This window comes from Symphalangus syndactylus, chromosome 6 (genome assembly GCF_028878055.3).
Source record: "Symphalangus syndactylus isolate Jambi chromosome 6, NHGRI_mSymSyn1-v2.1_pri, whole genome shotgun sequence".
In the NCBI taxonomy this organism is placed as follows: Eukaryota; Metazoa; Chordata; class Mammalia; order Primates; family Hylobatidae; genus Symphalangus; species Symphalangus syndactylus.
The window spans coordinates 49,240,636-49,254,209 of NC_072428.2; the positions used below are offsets into that span (position 1 = coordinate 49,240,636).

At 37.9% G+C, this 13,574-nt stretch overlaps 1 protein-coding gene across 1 annotated transcript in view; it reads right to left on the reverse strand.

Annotated features, from left to right (window-relative positions):
• Positions 1–4,779: 4,779 nt before the first annotated feature.
• Positions 4,780–13,574, reverse strand: part of NLRP14 (NLR family pyrin domain containing 14) — a 113,262-nt gene continuing 104,467 nt past the window's right edge. The window contains exons 11-12 of the mRNA XM_063641155.1: positions 5,814–5,984; positions 4,780–5,100 (exon numbers count right to left, since the gene is read on the reverse strand). Of these exons, the coding sequence (XP_063497225.1) occupies positions 4,968–5,100; positions 5,814–5,984 (304 nt within the window). The 3' untranslated portion in view covers positions 4,780–4,967. The remainder of the gene's footprint in view (positions 5,101–5,813; positions 5,985–13,574) is intronic.

The following is a 13,574-nucleotide window of genomic DNA, read 5'->3' on the forward strand; positions in this document are numbered from 1 at the left end:
GCTTTTTTGACAATCTGACTCGACTCTATTTAAAATTGCAAACCCTTTCTTCCCCAGAGCTGAGTTTAGCATCAGGGGAGTGACTTGCCTGATGCACAAAATTTAAGGAGATACAAAAAAACTTAGTAACCAAGATAAATACTACTTTTAGAGATAAAAGTTAGTGCAAAAATATCCATAATGATCAAAATATCAAAATTTTCATTTGACTTATTCTAACCATCACCACTGTTCTACAGCAGTGACACTGTTGTAGAACCCCAAAATTTAGGTTCATATATCTGATGTGCGGTAAGTGAAACACTGACACATCAGCACTTAGGAGCAGATAAAAGTTTATTCAATTTGGCTAAAGTGAGAGGGCAGGAGAGATGAGCTCTCAAATCTGACCTGCCTTCGAACATAACTGTGGGCTTTTACGAATAAGGCAGGTGTGCAAGAGGGGAGATCCCCGATGATCAAAACTATCTGCATCTCTAGGGTGATCAAACTTCTAGATGCCCTCAAGGAGGTCTGCATGACCTAAGGATCATTGTTCTTTAAAAGAAAAATGAGTTCATTAATCCTGCAGGTTGCCCCCAGAATTTAGGATATGAAGTTAAACAATTACTAGTGACTATATTCTCTCAGAATGACTCTATACTCCATGCTTGCTTGCACGGAGGAAGAAAATAACAAAGACAAAGTAAAATGAACACATTATGATTTTTTGTAATATAGGCTCAGTTATACCACCAGGCATGTTTTTAATATTTAAATGCTAATGCTTCTAAGTGTATTGCTATTAGTTTAAGATAAACATTCCTCATCATGTTATAAAACTACCTCACAAAGAGACTTTTATTAAACGCCTTTTCAACGTAAACTGAGGTAATTGGTTTTTCTGCATCATCCAATTAATGTGATAAATTATAATATTCCTCCTAACATCAGCCCACTCTTGCACTTCTAAGTCACAATAATCAGAGTATATTTTAATTAAATGTTGAAATTTTCAAAAATTTTAATACTGGGTCTTTGCATAGTCATAAGTGACATTCATCTCTAAATTTCTTGATAGTGCTATTAGGCTTGAGAAATAATAAAATCCAAAGTCCTCAACTGACTGAATGGACCCCCAGTTGGCCAAGGGAACCCTGGAAAAACCTTGGAAGCTGAGTTCCCATTCATGTTAGGAGAGACGGGAGGTCAGACACACCACATTACTCCCTCCCCTTAGTTAACTACCACTAGGCTTTCTTCCCTACAGGCTAAACCAGCCCTTTCAAAAGGCTCCACACTGATAATGTCAATAACTAGCTTATCTTCCCAGGTACACCAAAAAGACAAAGAGTAATTATTCCTTCACTCCTGAGACATCTGCTTACTTTACCCTTTTTTCTTCAAATGTTCACCTTATATAAAATGTAGATTTACTGGGCACTAAAGTCTGAAAACTATATAATCATTAATCTCACTGCCATGTCCCCTTTTTAAAGGAAAACATATAAATACTAAACCTCTTCAGATCCTCTATAGAAAAAACAGCCACAGATGAACCTGTAACCCCTATTTGTCCCAGATGCATTCTCAAGCTGGCTCAATAAATCCTGATGATTTCAGACTTATGCCTCAATCACTCATTTTGGTTGTCAGGTTCTATTATCAATAGTTTTCATCTTTAAAAAATGAATTAGAGAAGCTGTCTTCCTCTATAATGCTCTGAAATGGTTTCAGAAATATAAGAATTTTCCTTTTTCTGACAGTCTGGTAGAAATTATCTTAAGAAATATTTACCTTTGTTGGAGTTTTCCTTGGGCAGCTTGGAAATCCTGTTGTCTGTGAAGGATGAGATGGTGACTGCAACCCAAGGCTAAGATGTGAAAGAGGTGTCACCACTTTGGTGTATATTTCCTTTTCTGTGTTTGTTATAATAGCCCTGGTTAGCTTCCTCTAACTAGCAAGACTGTCCTCACTGGGAATCAACCTCAGTAAAGCCACCTCTCTATGTATCACCTATGCCAAATATCAGCAGCAGTATTACTGTTTTGTGTGGATATCAGCACCAGTAACATTACTTGCAAATTTTCACGAAAACCATTTGCCCCCTCTGACTGCCAAGGTCTATTCTCCAGTCCTCCACGTTGACCCAGGGGATATTATACATGTGTGATTTCCTGGCCCCTTTCAAGACACACAGGTCCTAAAACTTTGGGAATATTTGAAGCAATAACTGTTTTTGTATGCTAATGAGATGGCTGGCAGCTGGAGGCTCCTGGATAGTTTCAGGCAGGTTGCTAGGAGAACCAACCACGTGACTAAAGGGTTGGAATTTTCAGCACTCCCCATCCTGACCTCCAAAGAAGCAAGGGGGTGCTGAAGGTTGAGTTTATGACAATGGCCAATGCCTTAATCAATCATGCCTACCTAATGAAGCTTCCATAAAAAGATGGGATTCAGAGAGCTCCCTGGTTGCTAAACACATCCATGTGCTGAGAAGGTAGCACAAGCCAAATGCACAGGGAACCTTCCGAACCTCGCCTTATGTGTCTCTTTCATACAGCTGTTCATTTGTATCATTTGAAATATTCTCTTATAATAAATGGGTAAACATAAGCAAAGTATTTCCCTGAGTTCTGTGAGCCATCCTAGCAAATTATGGAACCCAGGGAAAAGAGAGTTGTGGGAACCCTGACTTATGGCCGGTTTGTCAGAAGAACAGGTCACAACCTGGAACTTGCAATTGGTACTTCAAATAGGGGAGAGTCTTGTGGGACTGAGATCCTCATCTGTGGGATACAATGCTACCTCCAGGATGATAATGTCAGAATAGAATTGAATTATAGGACACCCAGCTGGTGTTGGAAAATTGCTTGGTGTGGTAAAATCCCACACATTTTGGTGACCAGAACTGCACGGGAATTGAGTACTATCAAAGAAAAAGTGTTGGTTTTTGCCTTACAATAAGTTAAGAGGCTTTATTTTCTCCCACAGACAAGGAGAAAAACATTAAGTTTGTGGTGAACTAAGGAAGGCCACAAATTCTTTGACACTACTCCCATCAACAATTGATTGCCCTAGAATCTGAGCTGGCCTGTACTATTTTCACTAATAGAAGATTATGGACGTGACTTTATGCCAGTTCTGGGCCTAGCTTTTAAGGTAACTGGCAGCTTCCTCTTGGCCCTTTCAAATCCTGAATCCCCACACTGCAGAAACCACATGGAGAGGCCCTAAGACTACAAGCAATGTTAGAGTAGGTAGTTAGACAGATATGAGAGCAGGGCAGGAGAGAGGGCCCCCAGGAATGCCAAGCAATTCTTGAGCCATAGTCAAGCACTCGTAAACCTTTTCCTCTGAGATAATGAGCAGGACAAGTGAGGGCCCCCAGAGATGTCTGGCTCTCATCAGGTGAAGGACAGGTGAGCATAAAACTATCCCTCTGAGACAATAAGTGGCCACAACTGCCACCAGGAGGGAAAGGACTCCTCCAACAGATAGAAAACACCTGAAGTCAGCAAACCACAATCCCTGATAAAGTTTCAAGTGTGTGCAAAGGGGAGCAAGATGGTGGACTTTGACCTGTATATGACCTTCCTCTGGGGGAGCTCAACCAGTAAGGAAAAATCATCCCAAGGGAGCATGCATACAACTTCAGTAAACACGCTGTGCACAGGGCCCCTCACAAGTGCTGGCAGGCCACTGCACACAGGTAATCAAGCAACAACCTGCCCAAGGGAGGGATCAACAAGGGAGAAGAGCCTGGAAGATGAGTCAATGTATAAAGTCTCAAACCAAGGATCAAGAGAGACACTTGAATCTCTCAAGTGGCCTGCTTGATTTCTTCCAAGTGTACTTTGCTTTCTTTAATAAACTTTGCCTCTGCTTTAAACCTACTTCTGCCTCTCAGTTGAATTCTTTCCTCTGACGGGGCAAGGACCAAAATTGCTGAGAACCACTAGACTTCTGGCTGATAACAGGAAGAGGGGTCTGGCTCAACCCAGCCTTTCATCCATCCCTGCCAAGGTAGCAGACACGTACAAGTTATCTGGGGCCTCCAGAGCAATCTGGCTGCCAGGTGAATACCACCAAGGGACCCCAAGTGATACCATGTGGAGTATAAGAAATGCTCAGCTGGGCCCTTTCTGAATTCCAATCCAAGTTATGAGATTTAATAAAATCATTATTGTTTTAAGCCACCAAGTTTTGGGATAGTTTGTTACATGATCAATAACCAGAACAGTCTTTCACACACACACACAAAATTTATTGTGTCATGCTTTTGCCAAATGAAAGAATCTGTTTCTAGCTCTAGCCCAAATAACCTTATATTCCCTTAAAGGAAATTAATCCTCCTTATCTTTACAATAAGCTATAGAAAGTGTTCATTGTAGAAGTATACTCCCATTTCTATTGAAGCTAGTGATTCTCAACTATTAGTATACTTAAGAATTTGCCTGGGAAATTATCAAAAATGCTGGTTTCTAAGGACCATTCTGATTCGGTAAGTCTAGTGTGGGGTTCAGGAATCTCCATTTTAAGACAGATACCCAAGTGATCTTGACACTGGTGATCCCAAGAACACACATGGAGACACATTTTAATAAAAGGTGCCAGAGATAGCGGAGCTGTGAACTAAGCCATGTCAGTGGAAGTAAGGAAAAAACAAGGCATTTTAACTGATCTTCCCTGTCTGCATCCTCCAGCCTCATATCCAGGCTTCCCTTACCTGCATTCTTAAGCTCTGTATCCGATTAAAAACATACTTTTCAGAGAGTTTTATGCTTTTCATTTTATTTTAGCCTCTCAACCACTGTGTGAAGTAGAACAGACATTTTACAGAGAAGTAGATGAATGGTATCTGACAGCTGCCAAGTGTACTATCTCTGGGCATAGAGTATCTGAAGCTAAGCACCCAAGTCTGGGTATGTATCTATGTATGTATGCATTTATATTTATATTTTTAAAGGAATGTCAGTTTCTTCAAATCAGAAACACCGCCACCAAGACACATCTTCATTATGATAGTTACAATCTGCCTTAATGATTAAGTGTGGATTGCTAACTCCCACAGCTTCCAGCAGCTTCTGGGCTTCCTCATCAAATGCCTCTTTGCACAACCTGAGAAAACAAGGGAACATCTCTTTTCCTGCATTCAATTTCCCTACAGCCCCCCAGTTTCTCTGTAAGGGATTTATTTCAGGAGAAAAAAAAATGTTCTGTTAAAATAGAGAGATAATATTATAACATAGGTGAGGAGTGGGGAAGATAACTGAGAGAGATACAGTGAGGGAGATAAAGCAGTTGAAGGAAGATAGAATAAATTAACAGAAGAGAAAGACAAACCAATTAAAATTAAAAAGTATCCTCCAAGAGCCTTTTGCTATCCAAGCAAAATTAATATTACTACTGATAATAATGAAAACAGCTAACATATTTATTGTTTATTATCATGCAAGGCACCATTCTGAGTACTTGGCCTATATTGACTCAGATACTCACGATAACCTTATGGGTAGATTTTATCATTTCACCTATTTTACTGATAAGCAAATCAAAACAAAGAATGATGGGGGACTAGCCTTAATTAAACATTTAGTAAGTGGTAGGGTCAGAATTCAAACTCATCTAGGCTGGTTCCAGGTGCTCAATATTTAACTACTATGCTATATTGTGTCTCAAAATTCAGTGTTCTATGACAGAAAAACAAATAAGTGTCTAGAAAATACCCAAGGATACACAATTAGGTTGATTCTGAGGCCTGTATTAATGAGTGGCTCCCCAAATCCCTCATTACAGGAAATGCTCCCCCTGAGAAGCCAATGGAGACTTACCCTAGAACTTGTAGTTTACACTTAGGAGACTTCAAGACTTTATATAACTTCACAATTCCTTCATATCCTAAGGTATTCTGTGTCAGATTCATTTTTATCAGTCTTTTGTTGCAGATAAGAGCAGAGGAGAGATCTTGACAGCAGAGAGATGTCAAACCACAGTATTCCAACCTGTAGAGAAGAGAGACAAAAGATAAAAATGAATTTATTCGATGACACAACAAAGCCCACAAGAGATCTGTGAACTCAGAATGGAGGATAATTCTAGAAACTTTAAAAAATGAGCACAGTTAGTATAAATTCAAGGACTATAAGTATCTATAATATTCATTATTACCAGATATTTCTAGGCTGAACTTATCCCTTCCAAAATCATGAATTACAAATTCGTAATTATTAAGGAATAAATAAAATATGCAAGCACGTTACAAAATACTATGAAGCAGTTGAATCCTTGAACATCACTAAAAATACATCACTATAACTAGGTATTGGAAGCTTGGTAGTGAGTGTTTAAAAAGCAAAGAATAGGCCAGGCATGGTGGCTCATGCCTGTAATCCCAGAACTTTGGGAGGCTGAGGTGGGCAGATCATCTGAGGTCAGGAGTTCGAGACCAACCAGCCCAACACGGTGAAACCTCGTCTCTACTAAAGATACAAAGATTAGCTGCGGGTGGTGGAATGCACCTGTAATCCCAGCTGCCTGGGAAGCTGAGGGAAGAGAATCGCTTGAACCCAGGAGGTGGAGGTTGCAGTGAGCTGAGATCGCACCACTGCACTCCAGCCTGAGCTACAGAGCGAGACTCCATCTCAAAAAAATAAAATAAAATAAGCAAGAAATATAATAAGGTCTCTAGCATCATGCCATTGATGCAAATAAAAATGCAATTATATGGCATATTTTGAATACATTAGGTCAGCTGCCTATAGGTGGGAAAGAGAATGGCTAATGGACATAAATTAACCAGCCCACCCATCCATCAGCCAAGGGCCACTGCACAAGCCGATAATAGTATATACATGAACTGAGGAAGTATGTCAAACTCAGCCTTCTGCATCTAACATTCTCCTAAACAATTTGAATCTAATTTTCACCTTATGTTTACCTGGCCATTGAACAACTGAGTACCTATATAGATGCTGAGCATACAAAACTTTTTTTTTGTTAAGTGATCACATTTATGTGATGAAGAGATGGTCCCACTAATTATGAGACAGGGTATGTAAATATCACACAAAATCTTTCTTAGGGGAAAAAGCATCGTAAAACCAAGTGTTATCATGAATTCATCAGGAAATATAATCATTTTATATTTTCAGTCACAAATTATAGTCTCAAAATATAGAAGACAGAAACGAACAGAACTGCAAAGTGAAAGACTCAAATCTAGAATTTTAATGAAAATTTTAACATTTTTCACAGTAACTGACTATCTGGAAAAAAATCACTAAAATTTAGTTAAACAGAATTAATAATCTTAATTAACTGATACAGGATACTGCAACTGCCTGGGCACAGTAGCTGGCACCTGTAATGCCAGCACTTTGGGAGGCCAAGGGAACAGAGTAGCTTGAGGCCAGGAATTCAAGACCAGCTTGGGTAACAGAGCAAGACCTCATCTCTACCAAAAAAGAAGAAAAAAATAGCCAGACGTGGTAGTGCACACCTGTAGTCCTAGCTACTCATGAGGCTGGGAGGCTTAGTTGCCTAGGTGATTAAAGTCTACAGTGAGCTATGATCACATCACTGCACTCCAGCCTGGGTGAAAGAAAAAGACCCTGTACTTAGAAAAAATAAAAATTAAATTAGAAATAACAATTTTTCATGTTCTTAAGTATGTTTAAAAAGTCATGTAGCAAATGACAACAAACTTCAAAGAACTGTACTCATGCACAATATGTTCTCAGACAACAATTCTACAGACTGAATATACAAAGAAAAGCATCAAAATTGAAAATTAAGGAGTATGTTTAAAAATAACCTATGAGTTGAAGAAAAAAGTTCTAGGGAAGTTTACAAATATTGTGGACTCAAAAATCACAAAAACACTGCATACAATATCAAAATTTTATGATTAAGTTAATGCAGTCATTTGAAGGGAAGTTGTAACCTTAAATATCTTTGTTGGAGAAGAAGAAAGGGAATATGTATGTCTAAGCAACCAGCTCAAGAATTTAGTAAATGGTAAAATAAACCCAACGAAAGTACAAGAAAAAAATAAGATAAAAACAGAAATTAATGAAATAGAATGTAGATGTACAACAGAGTGGATCAATGTTGTGTTCTTTGAATAAAAACATAAAAAAGGGTCAAATTCAATATCAGAAATGAGAAAAAACACATCACTATAGATGATTAAGAAGTTAAGCAAATAATAAAATACTAGATGCTTGCCAATAAGTTTTAAAATTTAGATGAAATAGATAAAATCAACAATATATAATTACCAAAAAGTACTCTATGAGAAAGAGAAAACCTAAATAATTATTTAAAAAATTGAATCGGAAGTCAAAAATCCTACATACAAAGAAACTCCTGGTTAGACAGCTTCACCAGAAATTTTTACAAAATTCAAGGAAGAAATAACTCCAATCTTACAAAAATCTCAGGAAATTAAAAGATAAGGAATACTCCTGAACTCATGAAAATACTGTAATTTTGATACAAAAACTTGATGAAGACTGCAAAAGAAATTACAACCTATCTCCATTATGAAAAAAATGGTTAAATGCTGTCACTAATACTAACATTAACAAAGTAAATTACACAATGTACATAGGAGATATGTCCAAGTTGGTTTTACTCCAAAAATGCAAGGTTGATATAATGCATATTATATCGATGTGATTCATCACATTTGGCAAAATTCTTCAAGGATAAGCAACTTCAGCAAAGTCTCAGGATACAAAATCAATGTGCAAAAATCACAAGCATTCCTATACACCAATAACAGAGAGCCAAATCATGAGTGAACTCCCATTCACAATTGCTACAAAGAGAATAAAATACCTAGGAACACAAGTTACAAGGGATGTGAAGGACCTCTTCAACAACTACAAACCACTGCTCAAGGAAATAACAGAGGACACAAACAAATGGAAAAATATTCCATGCTCATGGATAGGAAGAATCAGTATCATGAAAATGGCCGTACTGCTCAAAGTAATTTATAGATTCAATGCTATCCCCATCAAGCTGCTATTGACTTTCTTCACAGAATTAGAAAAAACTACTTTAAATTTCATGTGGAACCAAAAAAGAGCCCGTATAGCCAAGACAATCTTAAGCAAAAAGAACGAAGCTGGAGCCATCATGCTACCTGACTTCAAACTATACTACAAGACTACAGTAACCAAAACAGCATGGTACTGGTACCAAAACAGATATATAGACCAATGGAACAGAACAAAGGCCTCAGAAATATCACCACACACCTACAACCATTTGACCTTTGACAAACCTGACAAAAACAAGCAATGGGGAAAGGATTCCCTATTTAATAAATGGTGTTGGGAAAACTGGCTAGCCATATGCTGAAAACTGAAACTGGACCCCTTCCTTACACATTATACAAAAATTAACTCAAGATGGATTAAAGACTTAAACATAAGACCTAAAACCATCAAAACCCTACAAGAAAACCTAGGCAATACCATTCAGGACATACGCATGGACAAAGACTTCATGACTAAAACACCAAAAGCAATGGTGACAAAGCCAAAATTGACAAATGGGATCTAATTAAACTAAAGAGCTTCTGTACAGCAAAAGAAACTACCATCAAAGTGAACAGGCAACCTGCATAATGGGAGAAAGTTTTTGCAATCTATCCATTTGACAAATATTCAGAATCTACAAGGAATTTAAACAAACTGACAAGAAAAAAACAACCCCATCAAAAAGTGGGCAAAGGATATGAACAGACACTTCTCAAAAGAAAACATTTATGTGGCCAACAAACATATGAAAAAAAGCTCATCATCACTGGCCATTGGAGAAATGCAAATCAAAACCACAGTGAGATACCATCTCATGCCAGTTAGAATGGTGATCATTAAAAAGTCAGGAAACAACAGATGCTGGAGAGGATGTGGAGAAACAGGAACACTTCTACACTGTTGGTGAGAGTGTAAATTTGTTCAACCATTGTGGAAGACAGTGTGGCGATTCCTCAAGGATCTAGAACCAGAAATAACATTTGATTCAGCAATCCCATTACTGGGTATACACCCAAAGGATTAGAAATCATTCTATTATAAAGACACATGCACATGTATGTTTATTGCAGCACCATTCGCAGTATCAAAAGCTTGGAACCAACCCAAATGCCAATCAGTGATAGACTGGATAAGAAAAATGTGGCACATATACACCATGGAATACTATGCAGCTATAAAAAAGGATGAGTTCACATCCTTTGCAGGGACATGGATGAAGCTGGAAACCATCATTCTCAGCAAACTAACACAAGAACAGAAAATCCAACATCCCATCTTCTCACTTGTAAGTGGGAGTTGAACAATGAGAACACATGGACACACAGAGGGGAACATCACATACCAGGGCCTGTTGGGGGATGAGAGGATAGCAGAGGGATAGCATTAGGAGAAATACTTAATATAGATGATGGGTTGATGGGTGCAGCAAACCACCATGGCACGTGTATACCTATGTAACAAAGCTGCACATTCAGCACATGTACCCCAGAACTTAAAGTATAATTTAAAAAAAGAAAAAGAATACTCCTAGAAAACTAGGTGTAGAAGGCAATTTCCTTAAATTGATAAATTGGTGAACCACTGAAGTTGCGCTTTAAACATTGTGAACAACATATGAAAGTTCATTATCCCCAGACATGTTAACATTATATCATATATATTAACAGTTACTAAGGCATGTAAAAAAACGAAAAAAGAATATAAGAACAGAAAAGGAAAAAACAACTACATTGTATTATTCCCAAATGATGTGATTGTATACCTAAAAAATACAAAAGTATCTACAAATTAGCAACTAGAATAAGCAAGAGAATGTGGCAGGCTATTGGATAAGAAACCAACTTTAAAAACTCCTATGTTTCTATGTATAAACACAATGAAAAAATAACTAAAACAATCATTTACAACAGCATGAAATATAGCAAGCACTTTGGAATAAAGTTAACCAGTAACAAAATATAAGACCACTCAAGAAAAAATTACTAAGCTTTATTGATAGACCTAAATAAATGAGATATGTCTTTTTGGTGTATCAGGAGACTCACTGATAGATTTAATGCAATTCGATTCAATACACCAACATATAGGTACGTTGGGGGGCAGTACGTATGTATGTAACTTGATAAGTTGATATTTCCAATTTATTCGCAAACGTAAAGGGGAAGGAGAGCCAAAATTCTCTTTAAGAAGATGGGAAGAATTGCTGTAGTGGGTATCAGGGCTTATTATAGAGCTATATTAATTAACACAGCATTGTTAGAACTGGAAATTACAAACAGGTCAGTGGAAAAGAAAACAGAACCCAGGAACAGGTCTACGCACCAATGAAAATGTGGTTTATAACAAAGATGTCCCTACCAAGCAGAGGGGAGAAAAATTTCAATACTTTTTGCTGGAAAAAAAGAGTATATGGGAAAATTATAAAATTGAACTTTACAGCCACCTATATTTTTAAAAGGTAGATGAGAGGCTCCAAAGCTTCATAATTTGCCTTTGATATTTCAGAGATAATACACAATTGGTATATAATGTATAAGATATAATGGGTTTCTGTAAATATTGTAAAGATGCTTTTCTCTCTCTCCCATTTGTATGATTCCTCCAGACCAAAGGCCTCCATGCAAGTAAAGGATAATTGGAGAATAGGTGAAGTTCTAGCCATCGGGATGGGACAGACTGATTTCATCGGTGTAGGGGAAGAGCAGCAACAATATTTGGAACAGAACACCTGAGAACCTGGATGTGTGGAGAGTGAGGAGAACAATTCATGCTCTCTTTTTTCTCCTAGATCCAACACTTCGGCCTGGCAAAATAATTATGGGGTCTGTGGAGTCTAAGCAGCAACTGCCGCTGACAGACTGAGCCACGGCCTGGTTTGTCATGCCTGTCTATACGCTATGAAAATAGAAAATCTCATGTAGACATAGCAGGTCCTGAACTACTTTGCTGTGCCTGATGCCATCAATAGCAACCTCCTAATGTGGAACCTTATAATATGTATACAAACACAATCACTAGCACAGCCTTGTTTCAATTCGGTACAAATCTGCAAGCTTCTCTCGATGCCAGAACAGCCTTGGAATATACCACGTATGAGAATGAGGCAGCTACAACTACCAGTGAGACTGCTCACCTGGCTTAACCAAACTAGTGCAATGGCTGACCAAATAAAATATAACAGCAAATCCAAAATTAGAGTGACCTCTACTCCTTTCAGTTACATGTTTGCATGTGGGGAAGAGTGGACTGCTAACTGTCTCTTTACTGGGGAGGAGGGCCGCTTTTGGCCCATCTTTATTTATTTATTGCCAAAGAATGGCAGGTCATTTTAGACTCCCTTGTATGGATTCTAATGCATAAAAGACCTAGTAGTTCTTCCTGGGACTTACTCAGTTGACTGAGTCAGACCCCTGTAGGAATGTTTCAAATCAATCCTACAAGTTGGGCTCATCCCATGCTTGGAGTTGTGTTATTAGTAGACTTAATTAAATGGTAGATGAGATTAATTGAACAGATTTGGTCTCAGTCTCTGTTAATCAGAGTGGCCAATGGAGTAGCATATTTATGTGAAAATTCACCAGAAGCCAAGATTTTACTGCATAGAAACAAGGGGTAGATATTTTGGGGAGATATTCTTCCATAGGTCTTTCTCTCCACTACATGTTTGCTAACAAAAATGCAAGGCCCTGACAACGCTTTACCTGGGCCATTTTCCAGGGTTGTGTTTGTAATGAGCAACCATGAGGGACAAACAGCAGGCTTATTACTGCCTCCTGTAAAATCCTAGGTCTCTCAATCTCAATGTTGCATGTGCAGGCATCCATCTGGACCCTCTTCATCAGCCCTGTGAGACTTGCGGGACAAAAGGAACTGACACAAACATGCTAATACTCATGCTCTTGCTCTGCTACAAGCAATAAAGTCCTTTGTCTCTGATAAGAGTCTTGTGGGTTTGGTTTTGTTTTTTGGCCAGCATCCATGAAACAGTAACCGGTGAATTTATTAGGTTTTAAGTAGGATAAAATTAAAACTCAGACCTAACAATTACATCATCATCACTGCCATTATAAAAATATATAGTCAATGGAAATATAAAAGCTTCATTTTCTTGGAAGAGTCAGGGGAGATTTCTCTGGAAGACTGTTAAATTTCTAAAGGATGATACATGTCATTAAGTCTGAGCTTCCCACACATAGAGCACAATTCTTGACCCTGAGATGAATAATTCATGTTGTATAAGTGAAAACGTACTAGCCAATATCGGTTCAAAATTAAATAAAAATCTAAATACAGAATTGAACATAAGAAATGTCCACAACACAGAATGTGATTTTATTACAAGCTCCTTAAGAACACAGTATTTTACAGATAGAAGATAATTAGTAAAAATCTTCAATTTAATAAAAAAATTAATTCAAAGACAAGTGGACTATCTGAAGGATGACAGAACATAGAAGACCCAAACCAGGTACCACTTGCATACTAAGTGTCTGTCCAAGGTACTAAAGGGGACTCAAAGAAATGTGAAATATGGCTTCTATA